Source organism: Athene cunicularia, assembly GCF_003259725.1.
Source record: "Athene cunicularia isolate RWA chromosome 1 unlocalized genomic scaffold, athCun1 chr1_part1, whole genome shotgun sequence".
NCBI lineage: Eukaryota > Metazoa > Chordata > Aves > Strigiformes > Strigidae > Athene > Athene cunicularia.
In genome coordinates, this window is record NW_020799091.1 from 86,850,833 (window position 1) to 86,871,254 (window position 20,422).

General features: G+C 35.5%; 1 protein-coding gene across 3 annotated transcripts in view; it reads left to right on the plus strand.

Annotated features, from left to right (window-relative positions):
- The window catches only part of IL1RAPL1 (interleukin 1 receptor accessory protein like 1), a 790,829-nt gene that overhangs the window by 402,012 nt on the left and 368,395 nt on the right, over positions 1-20,422 (plus strand). For all 3 annotated transcript variants that reach the window (XM_026854140.1, XM_026854158.1, XM_026854149.1), the window contains exon 3: positions 12,699-12,978. In XM_026854140.1, coding sequence (XP_026709941.1) covers positions 12,699-12,978 — 280 coding nt within the window. The remainder of the gene's footprint in view (positions 1-12,698; positions 12,979-20,422) is intronic.

The following is a 20,422-nucleotide window of genomic DNA, read 5'->3' on the forward strand; positions in this document are numbered from 1 at the left end:
AAAAAAAAAAATATATATATATATATATATATATATATATATATATATATATATTTTTTTTTTTTTACTTAATTCCCCTTACTTTTATTCCTTTTAGTTATGGAGAGAAAAAGAAGGAAGCAGTTACCTTTTTCTAACAGAAAAAACTCCTAGACCTTTTTTCCTCTCAAGCTGGACATATAAACACAAATTCATCTTTGACTGTACAGATTATGGGTTCTATGTCTGTCTACTTCAGTCACATCTTTTCTAGCATAAATCTGAGCCTATTCTGTGCATTCCACATGTTGCCTTCCAACAGGATTAGCAGGCTATGACACCTGTGACCCTCAAATTGCACAGCTCCAGTTTGCACTCAGATTTCTGTCTCATCGGTATTCCTTTACACTGTACAGTGAAATTCCTCATTAATAATTAAATTGTGTATTTAAGTGTGCATATATGTGCAGAGGAGGACAGTGAGGATAGATAGAAGATAAATTAGTTACTAAATTGAACAATCCCTAAAGAAATTTTAAATAATCACAGATTAAAATGTTTCAACTCTGTGACTTTATCTTGAAAAATATACTAGCATTTTCTTTACCTTGGTGCATTTGAGGTAGCAAAAAGGCTGCACAGAGTTTAGACATAGTGAAACGTCACTCAGTAAAAGTTACTCTCAGTGGAATATTTGGATTATAAGGTGGTTTTACAACCATTTCTAATTTCACTGAATTCCTTTATAAAAATGTTTATATTCCTTCAGGAACTGGAAAGGCATAGTATGAGTTTCTTTAATTTAAATGCTAGACATTTCTTTTTATTTTTTTTAGATTGGTGGATTTTTGAACATGTTCCGAAAAATTATTAAAAGTAGCTTAGTTTTTCATTTAACTTAAATATGATCATATGCTATACAATTAACTAGAAGCATAAAAAGTAAGAAATTTCTTATGTTTAGCCAGTGCAGTCACATCTAGTGCCTACTCTGGACTAAAGGCATCCTTAGACAGGCATTTGAGTACTAGGTTTAGCTGAAAGCATAGGTTATTATACTTTGTTAGTTTGTTTTATGGTGGTTTGCATTTCACAGGAAAAATAATTCTTCCTTTAAAGAAAGAAAAGATGGGATGGGGTGGGGGGAATATCATTACCATCCTATATCATGCTATAATTCATAGCCCTATTGGTCTGTGTGCCAGGCTTCTTTAGCTGACACATCCTGTAAGGATCCATCTAATGACTAAGAAAGAGAAGACCAATGTAATCATAGAAAATAGTTACTGGTCAGCTAAGGAATCTCTCTTGTCTGTGGAAGAGGATAAACCATGAGATTCAATTTATTCAAAGCAAAGGGGTAGTATTCTGAAAACAGAGTTGTAATTTTTGCTATGGAAAGCATTTGTAAGGAAAATTTAAGATTTAGAACAGATAGAAACAATTAAAACACAGGGATTTTGTTGTTGCTGCCTGTTGATGAAGTTAACTATGCTGCATAGCATAAACAAATATGACAGCAGTAACAAAAATATCTCCCAGCCTTAATCTGAAATTTTTGTCTTGATGCCAACTTTATCTATGAATGTGATCTCAACTTCGCAACATTAATTATTATCTGTGGAACTTTCCTCTCTCTATGGTCAATAGTTGCATAGCTATCTCTGTAGTAGAGAGCTGTCACTTCTCCCAGCCAAATTGCTACAAAGAACCTTCTCTTTGGCCTCTTGATGATGAGCAACAAATGCGCAATGAGTACCACATAAATACTGTACAAATGTTGATTGCATAGGTTAAACACCCAGGGAAAGCTGGACAACACCACTGGGCTGAAATCTTTACCCCCTGCCTTAAGAAATGTTTATAAGCATTCAGCACGTACTTTGCCAGTCTAGCACACCAGCTTATAACTATATAGACAGTGCAACATTCTGCGTTTATTTATTTATTTATTTATTTATTTACTTATTTATTTGGTGGAATTTATGAGGTTTAAGTTTTCAATTAATGTCTGCGACATTACATAGGTTTAGAGTGAAGAGTAGTTGAAACATATCTTCTGAAGTTGTTTTAACCCAATCTCTGGAATTTCATTTTGATGTTGTAATGTTTTTGGCTGGAATAATTTTCTTCATAATAGCTACCTAGTATGGGGCTACTGAAACAATTCTTTATGTAAATCAGCATAAAATTGTTTGGGGTTTTATTTTTCGTTTTTGTTTTTTACCTTGGAAGTTGTGATTTGGATGTCCAAAGCCAAATCCTTTCTCCTGTGCAACTTTCATGCTGAATTCTATGTCTAGTAGTATACTTTGGTTGTCATCATTCATCAAGCGGTTTTATGGCTGCAAGGATTTTGTATGAGATGAGCACTAAGAAATGTGGCTGCTAGGGCAAATCTGACCCATCTGACCTGATCATAAGTGTCAGTTGTATTGTAGGAAAAAGCAGTTTCACGATCAAATACATGTTCTGTGTCTGTTCATAAAACCTAAATAGAAAAAAAAAAAAAAATTGTCTTTCAGTTTTTTTGATTGAAAATTCTCTCAGTTTTTCATTCCAAAAATATTTTGATGTTATTCATTGAGTCAGGATGCAAAAATTTATTTGAATATAAGAATGTATTTTGTTTACTTTATATAACAAGTCTTAATTTTTGTAGGGATAAGGAAGTTCTCTGATGTTTTGGTTTCACCTTTGAAATTTAATGCATCTAAGCACATCAGTGTGCTTACCTGATCCACAAAGGTACTTGAGGAAGCTTTTTATCTCAGTCTTGTGGGATTTGGATTCCTAACTCAATTAAATCCATTCTATTTCTTTAGATTTGCTTCAATGAAAATATTCATGCTAAGATTTAAAGTAAGCTTTGGTGAAAGAAGAAAAGTTTTCTTCTCAAACTCAAATAGCAATGATATTCATTTCCTTTGCCTAATGAGATTAAAGTAGTGAACCACTGTATTACTCTGGTGACCTCTTTCTCTTTGGTAAGCTGTCTCAAGTGTGGCAAACATGTGGCATATGGGAACAGAGGAAAATGTCAAACTAGGGAGCAAAGATTTACAAAATTTACTGTCTTTCATAAGCTTTAGCTTCTAGACTTAATATGGAAAAAAAAAAAAAAAAAAAAGGAAGGAAAATGCCAGATACTATAATAATATGAGTTCTAAAACACAAAAAAGTGTACAAACAGATTTATAATGACTTTTTGTAATCCATGGAGTGCAGATTTACTGTAGTTAATATTTTCTCTTTAAAGTTCAGTTAATATTGTTGTTCCTTGCTAAGTTTTTCATGAGGTTCTTACTGGCTTTATATGACCATGTTTTGTACTTGCTAACATCTGCACAGAAAGAGCGTATATCATAAAAACTTCTTCAATTAAGAATTAATTTCTATTTCATAAGCAAATGTGGTCTTTATCAGTTTGATGATAAATTATCCCAGTGTTGCACATATATGGAAGCTTTTCATGTAGTTTTGTGGAACAATCATAGTTTTTTTTTCCCCCAGTGTGTTATATTCCACTTTTGGTGGTCATTACATAACAGTATTTTTTTATGTAACAGGGCATCTACTTTAGTTAACAAATTCCAAACTGACAATGGTTAAGTTTCTTATTTTGTCTCGTATGTATTTCTAATGCTTATGGTACTGGGTGCTGTATTACGTTCCAGTAGCAAGCTCCAGAATAACATCAAGAATTGATTTCTCCATTGAGCTATTCACATAGAAAATTTTAAAGGGCCTTTGGAATTTAACAGAAATGCGAAAGAGAAGGAAAATGTGTCTCTTTCGGGATGTTGGATGCCTGCATACATGTATACATAGTACACCAAAAATTTAGCAGCATCTGTTAGCATATATTTTTTTCAATTTGTTGAGATATGTAATCGCAAAACATAGAATAGACTTATCTCTGTTAAAAAGGACAACTGTGTTTTCAAGTACATGTGTCACCTGCTGAAGAGACAGCTACATGGACAGTGTCATTTTTTTTTCTTTTTTTTCCCTTCTTTAATCATTATTTACCCCTGTCTGTCTGATGGTAGGACAACACAGATCCTGGTCTGACCTATCATGTGGAAAACCCCTCTTGTCTCCCAGTGCAGTGGTGCTCATTGCCAGGACGCACATTGGTGCCATGACAGCTGTAACCAGCCCATAAAGCAGCTGCCCTTCCAGACCTCTCTGTCCCCGTGCCTCCCTCCCTCCTCCCAGGCTCAGCTTTTGGGTCCACCTCTGTTCCAATTACCTTACCAAGAACTTCTACGGGAAGAAGAGGTTATTCTCTCCTCAAGTGTTTAAAATGTTTCTGGAATGTCTCAAAAGCATTGATCATTATCAAAGCCTTACATAATGGATTCCTGATGACACCATACATTTGTATTAACTTATTGATATAAACATTGACATCATATCCCTGTCCAGGAACACTGTAATTACTAGATCAGTTCTTTTGCATGCAAATGCACACACAGTTAATCAAATTGAAGCAGTGATGTGCGCTGAAGATTATTTTAAAATTCTTGTCAACTTTGGGAGAAATATGTAACTCTGTCATATTGAGTGAAGAAAAACAAAATCCTTCCTAGAACTGCCTTATGCTCTTTCTGCATAAAGCTGTATTTTAACTTCTATTTAATTGCAGTTAGAGATACAAATGTCTATCTGACACATATATGTCTTTAAATAAATCTGTGTCTACAGTTTGAGTCAGATAGGATTACCTATAGGCAATAAATAGTCATCAAAATCCATAGTTGCATGCAGTTAACATACTTTGACATAGAATATTGATATTGTCAATCCAAGATCACAGTTTCAATATATTAACTATCTCCCAGTATTTAGAATGAAAGTCATGTAGGACAGATTAATAAACAGAAATACTCAATTATTATTTTTTTTTAAATGTAGTACTGCTGACTACCTCATGGCATAAGTATACTTAATAATTATATGGTTAGAACTTTTAATCTTCAACACTTTAAATTTTAAAAAGATCCTTTGATTCAAAACCTGTTTGAAATGAACAGTGTTTCTTTGGATCTCAGCTGTTCTGAAACACACTGCAATTCATTTCTGCAGTCCTAGTCACATAGTCATGAAAATATAGCTTAAGAAATTTCCACCAGCTAAGACACAGCAACAAGGTGTTTGCACTCTCCTATGCACATATAATAATTTGATTAATTTTAATCTTCTTATGCTGTGAACTAATCTCCTGAATTTTCTCATATTTACTCCGTGTAGAGTCTTCACATATTTAGTTATCACAGTTCAGCATATTCAGCAACTTGTTTGTGTTATTCAGCAGTTGCATTCTTTGTAGGAAAAAGTTTAAAATTATAAAGTACAGCTGCTCTTCAAGTGCTACTGAAATTCGAACATGAAGAAGTTCTTGTTCTTCCTTATAATCTCCAAAATGAAGCTACTGGAGAACTGAATGTATTTTCAGAAGCATTTTCACTAATAAGAGATTATGGAAGAAATTAAATAATTTGCCTTCTGCACTACAACATGATACACCAGTATGGCCCAGAGATTGTCTTTCACTGGAAATCTTTCTAAAAGACATCCTAGACTGTTCAATTTTTAGAAATCTGTGTAACCACTTCCCATGGTAGTTTCTCTTCAGGTTGGGTTACTATTTTGTTTTAGACATTTGCAATTCCAGAGGGAAATCTAAGACCAATATATACCAGACTTCATTTCCTTACATAGTAATGTTGCGATTCCATATCTAAATCATATAGTTAACAATAACAATTGTATGACACTGGCACTGAGTACAAGTCATCTTTCCAAATAAATCGTAGTATGTTTGGGGAGCAGGGAGAAAAGACACTTGCATTCTTAAGGTCCAAAATGAACTGCAGATACTCTAGTACAGCCACATACGAAACAGAGGATATAGAACTGTACTCAAATAAATATATGTAGAAAATATAAAAAATAAGAAACAATTCATTTCAAATGGGCACTGAACATTAATGCAGTTTCATATCAGGCTTAGGAAATTAATTTAGTAAACAAACTTGTGTTTTGTGGCCGTTGATTACATTATGCTGCCACCTCTATGCTGTAACTGTAAATATAGAGATCATCTCTGGGTTGAAAATGAATAATTGAAAGAAGGTAACACACAGAAACACACAAATGTCCTTCAACATCTTCTCTTCCCTTACTGGCACCCCCTCATACCAGCACTTCACACTTCTAGACTGAGAATGAAATATGTAAGTTTTTAGCCTACAACATAATTTTTGCAAGAGTTTTCAAGAGAATGGAAAATGCCGTTTCAAAATGTTTAAAATGCTATCTCAAATAGAAGTGCAGCATAGTGATGCACAAAGCTGTAATAGCAGTCAGTGCAAAAGGAAATTTAGTCATGTGTAAAATATACTTGACATGGCCTTTGAAAACATTAGTACTAATGATAAATCCATATTTTGTCATGTTTCCAATATTATACCGGTACTTTTTTGAAAGTACAAATCTGAGTGGTCTAAGAATAGAACTGACCATGTTCTCTCATCTCCATAGTGTGTTGCATTTCTAAGCTCTGCTTCTTCATTCCTGTTGGAGTTCATTTTTTATAGCAAATAAAAGGATATACAAACCAAAAATAGATAATCTTCACATTTCTTCATGATGAGAACACACATTAGAATACCGTGTTATGTTGCATAGAGCTAATTGGCTTAGGCACAGTAATGAGTGTACTATAAATTATAAATCTTGTACTATAAATATAAAAATCTTGATTTTTAAAAAAAAAAAAAAAAAAAAAAAAAAAAAGAAAAAAAAAAAAAGAAACAAAAAGAAACAACCAGGGTAAAAAGAGATAACCCAGAACAGACTGTGATTTTCATGGTAAAATATTGTTGTGAAAATTGTTTTAAAGAAAATAAACTCAAGTCTTATTCATCACTTGATAAACTTTTGAAAAGTTATTGTATGGACAGACAAAAAGTCTGGTTTTTTGACTTGCTCCATACTTCACCCTGCCCCAAAATCTTAGCTGCGCTGCGAAAATATCCTTTGTTCATTTTCTCTACCCATCATATTTACTCTCCCTATGTACTACCACCTTATTTCTGCATCTGCTAATGCCCTCCTTGACAAGTTCCCAGTTTTAGGAACAAGACCTAGTGCTTCTTTCCTTACATATCCATTTTTCACAATTTATGAGATCACTTCTTTGTCAGACTTGGTTGCAAATGCCTAATGTGTTCAAAAGCCCTGAAGTGTCTGAGAAATAAAGACACGGTGATATTGCCGAAAACTCTCTGTAGGAAATTGCATTAAGAACAGAACTACAAACACAGATAAGCAGGAAAAAATAAATCTGTTAATTTTTATGTCACTAAATATTATTATGTTCAATAAATTTAGGAGACTTTACTCTTAACGTTATGTTTTAGGAAAACTGTTTTCAACTGTCAGACCTAAATTGTTTAGATATCCAGAATTCTGATTTCCACCAATGTATTGGAAACGTGAACTTCTCTACTAACTCTGAAACCTATAAAATGACTTGATGCTTTTAAATAAAGTCAGGTTGTAGCAGTGGACCCAGGAGTTATTAGCTTTATTTTTTTTTTTCCTTTCCAGCACTGAATTTTGCCTTGAAAATGGTACATAAATTCCTGAAAAATGAAGGGGAAGATCTTCTCAGTAATGTTAAATATTCTGTTTGCTGGGTCCTATCAGCAGATACAGACTGAAAAAAGCTTGTTTATCCAACAGAACAATCATTATTAGGACAGTGATGTAGTGTGGTTTACTTCATACCCTGAAATCACTCAAGGAAATAACTGAGTGAATGATTTTCATTCTGGACCCTGTATTGTGCAATTATGTTTAGCAATAACTGAAGCATATTAAAATAGAGATCAGAGACTTAGAACCATTCATTTGAAGGCAGTTCTGAAATTTCAAAGCTGTTGAATTATTCAAGTATTTTGTAATTTATAAAATAAAAGACGATTGATTTCTTGATGATGTGATGATAGAAGTGAAAACATAAAAAATTCTTGAGTGTTTTTTTCCAGAGTTGTTTTGAACCAGCATAAATGTAGGTGTTTACTGTGTGTCAGTAGCATCTGTAATTAAGAAGGGAAATGCTACATCTATTGTTTGGTCAATGCCCTACTTATACACAGAGAAGAAAAAAATTCCAATCAAAATAGAAATGAACCACAGTTAGAATACAAAACTAAATAAAAATCCCTCAATGTATTTAATACTAAACAAGTCTGAACGAACATTAAGCCTTTGCTCTTCTCTGTCCCTTTTTATGAAGGCAGTAACACAAGTGTTTAACATGCAAATATGTAATATTTTTAAGGCGCCAATGTCAATAGAAAAATCTAAATATTTCTATGAATGTAAAAGGCATCATGAATATAATTAATCTTTGGGTCTTTTCAAATCTATCTACATACTTCAAGGAATTTGAAATCAGGATTTTAATTAGGTTTTTGATACATCCAAGTTTTCCTAGACTGACAAGTGCGCCTGTGCTCTATACACCACATGCAGAGTGTACATAGGAACAGTTACAGTCAGTAACTGTGCATGCATGCCATCATCTGTCTGAGTATTCAGAGTAATCTCATTATAAGGCCTCAACAGTCTATTTTTCTTTCCATTATTTGGTTTTAAGCCTCTGTTTATACTCCTCAGTTACAGTGGAATAGGAGCATTTTAAGCACAGACAGACAGTTACCTCCTGAAATATCACTGTTACCACAAAATATCACAGAAGGGTGACTGTGTCTTATGATGAGAACGATGAACTTCTATTTTATCTGTCAAAACTGCATTAGCACCTTCTCATACATGAAGGCAGTTTTGCTGAGCAGTAGTGTGAAGTATTTCCTGGAAAATTTTTAAAGTATTAAAGCTTCCAGCTGTAATAAGGTTATTACAGTTCTAAGTTACTTAAATGTCAGTGTTGGCAGAGTTTAACCGGTATATTTCTGTAAGCACAAAAGGAAACACTGTCATGTTCACTCCATTGAAAGACCACAGTGATAAGAGGACACATGTTTTCTTATGGTTATCACTCAATGTAACTAATAAATCACAGAATTACAGAATGGCTGAGGTTGGAATTCATCTGGTCCAAACCCCTGCTCAAACTTGGCCACCAAGAAATGATTGTCCAGCACCATGTCCAGATGGCTTTTGAGTATATCTAAGGACAGAGACTCCACAACCTCCCTAGGAAACCTGTGCCAATGTTCAGACACACTTAGTTAAAAAGTGTTTCTCAATGTTCAGAAAGAGCCTCCTGTATTTCAGTTTGTGCCCATTGCCTCTTTTCTTGTCACTGGGCATCAGTAGAAAGAGCCTGGCTCCATCCTGTTTCCACCCTCCTTTCTGGTATTTTATTAATTAATAAGATGACACCTCAGCCTTCCTTTCTTTAGGTTAAACAGTCTCAGGTCTCAGTCTGTGCTCATAGGGGAGATACTCCAGACCCTTATTCATCTTTGTGACTCTTTATTGGACTCTCTTCAGTCTGTCCATGTCTCTTGTATTGAGGAGACCAGAACTCGACACGGTACTCCAGGTGTGGCCTCACTAGTACTGAGTAGAGAGGAAGGATCACCTCCCTCAACCAACTGACAGCTCAGCATACGTTTTTTGCTGCAAGGGCTTATTGATCGTTCATGTTCAACTTGGTATCTACCAGGATCACAGGTCCTTTTCTGCCAAGAGCTTTCCAGATGGGTGTCCCACAGAACATTTTGGTGCCTGGGGTTGTTCCTCCCCAGGTGAAGGATTTTACACTTCTCCTTGTTGAACTTCATGAGGTTCCTCTCAGTCCATTTCTGCAGCCTGTTGAGGATCCTCTGGATGGCAGTGTGACGCTCTGGTGTGTCAGCCACTCCTTTCAGTTTTGTGTCATCATCAAACTTGCTGAAGGTACACTCTGTCCCATCATCCAGATCTTTGCTGAAGATGTCAAACAGGATTGGACCTAGTATTGACCTCTAGGGTACACCACAAAATAAAACATAAAATACAGATCCATAATATTATGAGCATGACAGTATTTATGTTTGGTTAAATTGATATTCTCTTAAACTATCTGGTGGGCATATTGATCTGGTCAGTGCCAACAAATGACCAAATAGTTCAGTAGATAGTTACCTTACAATGTAGTGTTGGTTGGTTTTAATGTGAAACTTCAGACAAATCTAGGCATTTAGGAGCTTTTGATTAGTAGTCTCTTTCCATAGAAATGTAATCCAAATTATATATTTGAAACAACTGTTTCACAGAGCATTAATGTAAATACAATACTTACATTTTCAATCTATTGTTAACATTCTCCTTAAAACTCAGGAACTGAACTTTGATAATGTTAATTTTCAAAAGTTTAGTAATATTCTCTTTGGTTTTGCATGTGAGTATAGAATACCTGTTAACATGTTTGCTTAAGCCTACTAAACTGGACTGTGAGGTGATCCATAGCACTTTTTCATGAGTAACATAACCGAGGTTATAAAGACAAGGACATGTGCTCTGCATAGTTAATCCTTCATTTGATACGTAGGCTTGAAGCAGAGTTGGTGTTATTCTGCAATGTGTTCTTAGGGATTCATCAAGCTCAAGGAACCATTAGAACTGATGAGAGAGAAAACTTGACTAGCAGTCTAATACTATAAACCAAAGTTTACTAACTTAATTAGGCAGTGAAAGGTGTTAATAAAGTATGAAGAAGAAGCTATTACCTGTTAACTTATATAATGGAATTAACCCTGCTTAGAGGTGCCTGTTAATTAATTTTTAGCATGGGAATTTAGAAGCAGAGAGAAACACAATCAGATGAGAGAGAGAATGCTCTTTCAGAACAGTAAAAAATAAAATTACCAAAGATGTAAATGACTTCTGAAATAAATTAAAGTTAGTTTCTTAAATCCTATGGGTAAGCATAGTCTTGTCTGTTCAATTTCTGCAGGAGTACCTTTATGTCTTATGGCCTTGTAATGGTTACTAATTTTTAGGGAGTATTGGGTAGCAAAATTGAAACAGGGACATACTACTGTCCCTTCATGGTCTCAAAAGTAAACACAGGAGGAAACAAATCTATAAATGATACATAGTATATGATATACTTCTATATGTGCAATGCAAATTGATTCTAAAGTTTTTATTCTTGTTTTGTCCATCTTTCAATGTTGTATCAACTTAGGTTACTGTTACATAGTGATGTGTGGAGATGTTTGTGTCTTTTTTTGTTATTTGTAATAAATACTGTGGTATTATCCAAATGTAAATCTCAAAAATGACTATCTGGCATGCTATTCTATGAAATAAGAGATGAAAACATTGTCTATGTTTAAAGTGCTAATACTGCTTTTACTGCTTTATCTTGCACAGTAGCTTGAATTCTCTGTTAAAGTTGCTATTCAACCAGCTCTAGGGTGAGAGGCATTTGATGAGAATTTTGGTTTATGAAAGTCGATTTTCTAAGTTAGCTATCTTTTAAAAGCTTTTTTTTAAATTAATAGAAAGCAGTGTTAAGTTTAAAGACCAAATATTTATAGAAGTCATAAATGTTCATTTTAAGATGAAATAAATTGTCCTTTGGATGTAGTGATTGCTTTCTACTGACTGGATCGGGGGCCTTATTAAGTAGCTGAGATTGGACACCTCAGTCAACCCAATGGTGGTTTTCCATGGTTGAAATTCCTTAAGAAAACCATATAAGCTTTTTTTAAGTTAGCCATTGTATAAAGTATCTATTCCTTTTTTGGTTGTTTTTGGTTTTTTTGTGGGTTTTTTTGGTTGTGGTTTTTTTTTTTTTTTTTGTATTCTTAAGTAAAAATAATGGGGAATAGGGAGGGAGATTGGGTGGTGTTTTTTTTTTGTTTGGGGGTTTGATTTTGTTGCTGGGGTTCAGAAAGTTAAACAAATATAGTATTGCTTTCTGGTGAACAGTTATTGTGGAACAAACAATATTGGTAGTGGCTGATATTCAACATGTGAAGAGTATGAAAATTATTCTAGAATTATTGATAATCAGGATGGGAAAATATAAAAAAAACATTAATCATTTAAATTAATTTTTAACATACTCCTAGAAAGTCAGGAATTCCAAGTAAGAGCTGCTTAACTAGTTTTTGAATAATCCATTAAAAATACTGACAGTAGTTTTCCTGGCAGTATCTTTTTTCACATTTGCTCTTATTGCTCGTATTGTTAAGACAGTTTCTTCTCCTTCAAATCTAACTGAAACTTTCACACTTTCTGGTATATGCCACAGCTGCTTGTCCTACTGTCTTCTGAGACTGAGTAATATCTGCTTTCATTACATGGTTATCCTGAAGGTATTTGATACAGTTCAGATTATGACACCCTGTGTACCACATGGCCTCTGTGTTGCACTAATTTCACTCCAGTATTTATAACTGGTCATGCTGGAGTTCCACAAAAGAAAAAAGAGCAATTGCTCAGTTATCTCAGAAATTATCAACATTAAACACAAATTTCATAAAAACTCTGTTCATGTGTAGACAAGTACATGATGTTAACAGTGTGAAAATGCAGTTAATTTTCCAGGGATTAAAAAAGTACTGCTAGTCACACAATGGACCTTTTCCTAAATGCAGTGCTTTCCCACACTAAAGGTTGGTGTGTGAATGGTGCTCTCTGAAGCCTTTGATAACCTCTTTTCATTTTCTCTTATCTTTTAGCTGATGGATGCACTGACTGGTCTGTGGATTACAAGAAATATCAAGTTCTAGTGGGAGAACCTGTTCGTATAAAATGTGCACTTTTTTATGGATATATTAGAGCTAACTACTCCCTAGCCCAAAGTGCTGGACTTAGTTTGATGTGGTACAAAAGCTCTGGACCTGGAGATTTTGAGGAACCCATAGCTTTTGATGGAGTTAGAATGAGCAAAGAAGAAGACTCCATTTGGTTCCGACCAACAGTGGTACAAGACAGCGGGCTCTATGCATGTGTTATAAGGTACTATATTTTAATATACTGCATTTTAATTAACCAAATATGAAACAAGAGTCTTAATAGTGATGCAATGGCTTGCATGCCAAAGAAAAATGTTTTCTGAGTGTGTTCCTTCTTCTTCTCCTCCTAGTATTCCCTTCCCTGAAGTGTTTAATGCTGAAGTAGAAAGCACTATTGAATGTCTTGAACATTTTAAATTTGTTTTGGTATAAATTTAGGTCATTCATAGCAAATTCTAAAATATATGATGGGTGGCACTGGGTAAGTCATGTGTTCCTGCTTCTGATGATGGCTTAACTCACTCCTAGGGTAAAAATTCCTTTTTCACATTCAGGTTTAATTTTATATAGATTCTATTGAATGGTTTTATTTAATTCACTTTTTTTTTTTTTTAATGTAAAAAAATGCTATTTGATGTTAAGTAGTTGCATCAAGGAAAACAGAAGGTGAGATGTGAGCATTTTTATAGGCACACATCCTCTAGAATTACATCTGCCTTAACCTGATAATAGAGGCTGAGTGCCAGATATCTTCCAAAGATATTTAACCTTCTAAAGCATCAAGTTTTGTCACCATAAATTGGACTAGATTCCACTTCCTGCTTTCCAAAAGAGGTGTTTGGCTTCTTTTGCATCTTTAAAATGGTTTGCATGGACGTATTGTTTCCAGTCCTTTACAATCAAAAAGATCACCTAGGCACTTTCATATTGTCTCACAGACTTATACTAGATTTTCACAAGATGAAAAATTATGCAGATTAGAATTTGTACAGAGAGTTGCTACTAATTGTTCACATGTTTGAAACAACTGGTTATTGCAGTTAGTTGAAAAGATGAAGCAGTGTTCCTCTCTACATATCTATAAAAACTGTCTTACTACTCACACACAGTAGAGTCAGAATGAAAGAAAAAGGCAGCTGAATGGCTAGAAAATGAATGCACAATGAAGATGTTCCAATGTTGCAAGGAAAATAAGGAAATTGTTTTACCAGCACCTGGGATGTTTCGTGTCTACTACTTTTATCTTCTTCTTCTTTTTTTTGGTGGGGAGGGCAGGGGGCTCAGGGAAAGCTGTCGGGGTTGTGTAGGGTGAAGGAGATTTTACCAGTTGATGTGTTTTTAAAAACATTTGTTCTTTGGGCTCTTTACATAACCTGTGAGACATTCTGTTTTGCTTTGTTTGTTCAGTAGCATTTTCAACGTGGTTCTTACGATGTTGATGGTTTTCTTTAAAAGAAAAACACAAAAAACTATGTTAAGCTACTTAAGGACAATATTTAGTTATATTTAGATTTATATATTTTTTTCGGATAAGTGTAACAGCAGCTGTGAAAATGGCAAGAGTTTTGTCAATTTTTCTATAGTGCTAATGAAAATGCCATAATTAATCCTCTGTTTAGATAAAGAAAACCTTAAATATTTGATAATGCATTTTCCAGCAAGTATAGATATATGCTGAATTAAGATAATCAGTCATACTTTAAAATGTGTTTATCATGTCAACCTGTATTCATGCTTTTTCTAAATGTATTTCTGTTTAATCTGAAGGTAGGTAAGAGCATGTTCTCATCCACTTTAAGATACATACTACTTTCTTAGCACATGCTTAAATTCCAGTTGTCAGTGCTTATACATGTAGAATGATGATAGATTTAAAAAAAAATACAGTACTAATTAGTTTGTGATCCTGAGTACTCTTATAAACAGTTGCAAAACGTTTCACTATGAGACTCACTAGAATAAGCAAGTGTTGGTTAAAGGGTTGGTACTAAGAAGTCTGTGCTTCTTATATCAGTGTTTCTGTCTTAGATTTGTTGGATGGAACCTTTCAAATGCCTCCATTAGAAAATGGAACCAATTCAATTTAGTTAAATTTGAAATGGTTCCATATTTCAAATCAAGATGCTTATTGGTAGAAGACACAACCCTCATTTCAGTATCAGAGAAATACAGTGTTTTGTGCATACAGCCAAAGGTTACTTTCAAATAGTTTTGAATGACAATTTAGAATCAAGTTTAAAACTTAATACATTATCTTCCTGAGATAAACATGTATTTGAAGTTTTAATCTGAAATAAATAAAATTAATTACTCAGCAATATAATGTTTTCATTTTTCCCTCATTCCTTCAGGTTCTTACACTATAAAGTAATTACCTCTCAAAAAAAAAAAAAAAAAAAATCTGATCTGATGCTATCTGGCAAAGCAATACACTCTATCTGGACTTCCAAATTTATTGCTACAGAAATATCTAGAAAAACCTCTCATATAAAATAGCTGTCTGATGCTCTTTTCTACTCTTTAGTCTCATCAGTGAAATCAGAACACTCAGACCCATTGTTACTTTATGCTTGAATACTGGTAGAATATACCAAACATTCTGGATAAAGAATAGTGAACAAGAAACAAACTGAAGATTGCAAGGATGGGATTTAGGAATTTTTCCTTATGGATTAGAATATTTTAATTTTTTTTTTTTTAATGAGTGTTTTAAACACCTTCAAAATGATATTATAAGCTATTTTAGTTTTGAAGACCCAATTAAGCGGCTCAGGTAAGAGAATTAAAATTACCTTGTGGTAAACTTATGTTCAGTGAGATGCTTGCAATAATTTGAGTAGGAGAGAAGGGAGAAAAGATGTACCTGTGAGGTAATGATGGCAGGAGTAAAGGGTAAATGGACAAAAGCAGAACTGCACTTTGAATAAATGTCTCTGTCTAGTTTTTATTTCAGTCTTACCTGAAGGGGTAAAACAGTCCAGTACTTACAGTTTTCTTTGCTCAGAAAGTCCTTTCTTCACAGTTCTGTATTTTTGCTACCTGTGTCAACAGTAAGGAAGAGAAATATATCTATTGCACAGGATGTGTAGAGAGCAACATGCTGCAACACACTACATGGCACTAAATTTCTACAGTGACTGCATTACACTACACTACATGAAATTTCATTGAGTAGAAGTTTTAAAGGCATAGGTTCAGGCTGTTCCTGTGTGCTGAAAAAAAAAAAACAAAAACCAACAGGTGGACAAGGAGACTGGCCTGGCTAAACAGGGACCTTTGGCTGGAAATCAAGAAGAAAAGGAAAATCTATTGCCTTTGGAAGAGGGTCCAGGTCTCTCATGAAGACTATAAAGATGTAGTAAAGTTATGCAGGGAGAACATTAGTAGAGCCAAAGCACAACTAGAGCTCAACCTGCCTACAGCTGTTAAGGATAACAAAAAATGTTTATACAAATTCATTAACAGCAAAATGAGCATTAGGGAAAATCTCCCTCCTTTATTGGATGCAGAGGGAAACATGGTAACTAAGGGTGAGGAAAAGGCTGAGGTGCTCAATGCCTGCTTTGCCTCAGTCTTTAGCAGTGGAGGGGAAGCAGACTGAGGTCAGCACAGTTGAAGAGGAGGTGGTCAGAGACCTGCTACATCACTTGGTTGCACACAGGTCTGTGGGACTGGATGGGTTACACCCAAGGGTGCTGAAAGAGTTGGCAGATGTGCTCACCAAGCCACTGTCGCTGATTTTCCTGAAGTCATGGCTAACTGGGGAGGTCCCCTTGGACTGGAGGGTGGCAAATGTGACACCCATCTGCAAGAGAGGTAGAAAGGATGATCCAGGAAACTATAGACCTGTCAGTCTGACATCAGTGCCAGGGAAGGTCATGGAGCAGGTCATCTTGAGTGCCATTAAAAGTCATATAATGGACAACCAGGGCATCAGGCCCAGTCAGCAGGGGTTTATGAAAGGCAGGTCCTGACTGAAAAAAACTGATCTCCTTCTGTGACAAATTAGATGAGGGAAAAGCTGTGGATATTGTCTGTCTGGATTTTCGAAAAGCATTCAACACACTTTGCCATAGAATTCTCATAGAAAAACTGGCTGCCAATGGCCTGGATGAGCAAACAGTTTGCTGGGTCCAGCCCTGGCTGGATGGACGGTCCCAGAGAGTGGTGGTCAGTGGAGCTAAATCCAGCTGGTGGCCGGTCACAAGTGGTGTTCCTCAGGGCTCGGTGTTGGGACCATTTCTGTTCAACATCTTTATTGATGATCTTGATAAGGACATAGAGCGGATTATCAGTAAATTTGCAGATGACATCAAGTTAAGCAGGAATGTTGATCTGCATGAAGATAGGGAGGCGCTACAGAGGGACTTGGGTAGGTTGGATCAGTGGGCCAACATTAATGGGATGAGCTTCAACAAGGCCAAGTGCCAGGTCTTGCACTTGAGCCACAACAACCCCATGCATGGCTACAGGCTTGGGGAGCTGTGGCTGGAGAGCTGTCTGGAGAGAAGGATCTGGGGGTTCTAACTGACAAGCAAATGAACATGAGCCAGCAGTGTGCCCAGGTGGCCAAGAAAGCCAACAGCATCCTGGCTTGTATTAGAAGTAGCGTGAGCAGCAGAAGCAGGGAGGTGATAGTGCCCCTGTACTCTGCACTGGTGAGGCCACACCTGGAGTATTGTGTCCAGTTTTGGGCACCTCAATATGAGAGAGATATCGAGGTGCTGGAGCGAGTGCAGAGGGGGGCAACGAGGCTGGTGAAGGGCCTGGAGAACAAATCCTGTGAGGAGCCATTGAAGGAGCTGGGACTGTTCAGTCTGAGGAAGAGAAGGCTGAGGGCAGACCTCATCTCTCTCTACAACTATCTGAAAGGACATTGCAGAGAGGTTGCTGCTGGTCTCTTCTCACAGGTGATTAGTGACAGAACAAGGGGGAATGGCTTTAAACTCCAACAGGGAAGGTTTAGACTGGACATTAGGAAAAAAAAATTTCACAGAAAGAGTGGTCAGACAGTGGAATAGGTTGCCCAGGGAGGTGGTGGAGTTACCATCCCTGGATGTGTTTAAGGGTTATTTTGATGAGATGCGGGGGAATATGGTGCAGGGGAGAACTTCATAGAGTAGGGCTGATGGTTGGACTCAATGATTCTAAGGGTCTTTTCCAACCGGAATGATTCTGTGATTCACATTTTCAGTGAAATTAACATAGGGATATAGTGAAGGCTCGCTCTTTTTTCTTCAGAAACACAGAAACAACCTTCATCGTTATTCATAATTGTTCAGAATACTCTCACCTTTAATTTCTTATCCCTGGTTTTCTACCTATGGGAAGATGGTTGCCATAAAGAAATTGAGAAAATCAAGACTGAGACTTATTGTCAAGGCACTGTTGCACACCTGTAGCTGGAGAAGAGGATGTAGACAGCTAGAAATAGCTTTCAGTCTTCCAGGACTATGAGCTGATTGGTAGAAAATGTATGGGCTTACACCCTGCTTACAAGGAAGAAAATAATGTGGTTTGTTTCAGGTACAACGCTGTGCTGTTCTGCTGCACCTTCTGTGTGCTGCAGTTTTTAAGGAAGCAGAAGTTATAAAATGTTAAGTTTTTCAGTGGATGTCACGTCACATGTCTGCTTGTTGTTTAACATATCTGAGCAGTAAATATAACTAGATAAATTGCATAAAGAGTTAATATGGAGATAGATCGATAGATCGATAGATCAATAGATCGATAGATCGATAGATAGATAGATAGATAGATAGATAGATAGATAGATAGATAGATAGATAGATAGATAGATAGACAGACAGACATGGTATAACAGTAAGTACTAAGTAGATTCTATCAAACTGTCTGCCTCCTTTAATGTTGAAAAAAAAGCTGAAATATGTTTCCCATCAAAATGAAATTTCCTTCATGCTTTCATCTTTTCTTTCCCTGCCTGGAAACTTCTATTACAGTATCTTCAATACTGGCCCAACCTAACATCAGCCCAAGTTGATGGGACCTGAAAGGAAGGATAGGCTGGAATTTGTGCTAAAGTTCTATACTGGGTTGTATTGCAAGAGACAAAATAAGTTTTTATTATACATTTGTCCAGAGTTTTGCATTGTTATGTCTGTTAATGTTTAGAAACCATCTTTATCACCACATACTACATATACTGCATATATAGCAATCCAGACATCTTTCTGAACCTGAATATGGTCTTACTAACTAAAGACTTTGTTGTTTTTAAACATGTTTAAAGCAAGGTTGCTTTTACATCTGTAAATAGAAATTCTGTTTTAGAGCTAGAGGTAATGTATTTTCAATGGTAGAAATCAGTTTAGACCTAAGACATGTAACATCTTCTTTTGTCCTTCATTTGTTTTTAATCATGATGGTAGCAGTAGTCCATTTACTTTTCTGTAGTTGAGTCTTTGTGCAGACTTATGTGTTTGGATGTTTACAAGTATTAATTGCTTTGATAAACTGAAACATTTAGTGGAAAAATGCATGCAATCAATCAAGTCTTGTTCAGAAACATGAGAGTGGTTATAAAGTAAGCATAAGATCCAGACAAATCCAGGTAAGAACAGAAGTTTAAATAATACATTTTAATTACATTACAGATTAAGAACCTTCTCCAACTTTAACAGACTTAAAATAATTTCATTAGGTTTTATCAGCCATAAAAATACTGCCTATTGTTCATTCAGTGATACTCAGCTTTGAAGTTTCAAATTCAAATTTTACTGCCAGGTTCAAACTGGCAATAACAGCAACTATGGAGATAATTCAAATCTATTTGCAGCCCCAGTCAGTAACAAACCTGAGCAGCTGCTTGAGAATCTATCTGTTTCTATTAGTCACACACAGTCTAGCATTTTAGCCAAAGAGTTAAAGAATGAAATACAGTGAAGCATAAAGAACAGGAAAGGAAGGGAAGGGAAGGGAAAAGAGAAAAGAGAAAAGAGAAAAGAGAAAAGAGAAAAGAGAAAAGAGAAAAGAGAAAAGAGAAAATAAATACTCAACTACACAGCAGTTGTGGATTTTTCAATATTTACATATAGACAGACACATGCATCAACACATACAGGCATTATGTTGCGGAATTGCGTAACTTCCCTGGCATCTACTTCAGTCCCTATATAATTTTTTATTTAAGACAGAAATAAAATAGAATACCTTTAGGGATGTTTTAAATTTAAAAAAAAAAAAAAATCTATATAAAATTTTAAAGTAAAACTGCTTCAGATTATCTTTGAAAAACATTACAGTGTAGGAGAATATATATTTTTTTCCCTAGGCATCATTAGAAACATGAGATTGCTGTGAATATATGAAGAATAATCCTTTATCATAATCATATGAAAGTTCATTTTAATTTTAGATAGCATAAACTCCTTCTGTTAGCTAGGATGTGTTCCTTTGCTGATCATCTTCAAATACAAACATATTGACTTGCTGTAGTTTAATAGATCTAGTTTTGACAGATTGTGAGACCCCACTTGCAGTGCTGTGGCCAGCTCTGGGGCGCCCAATGTAAGAAGGACATGGACCTGCTCAAGTGGGTGCAGAGGAGGGGCAAGAAGATCATAAGGGGGGCTGGAGCACCTCCCCAATGAGGACAGGCTGAGATAGTTGGGGTTGTTCAGCCTGGAGAAGAGAAGGCTCTGGGGAGA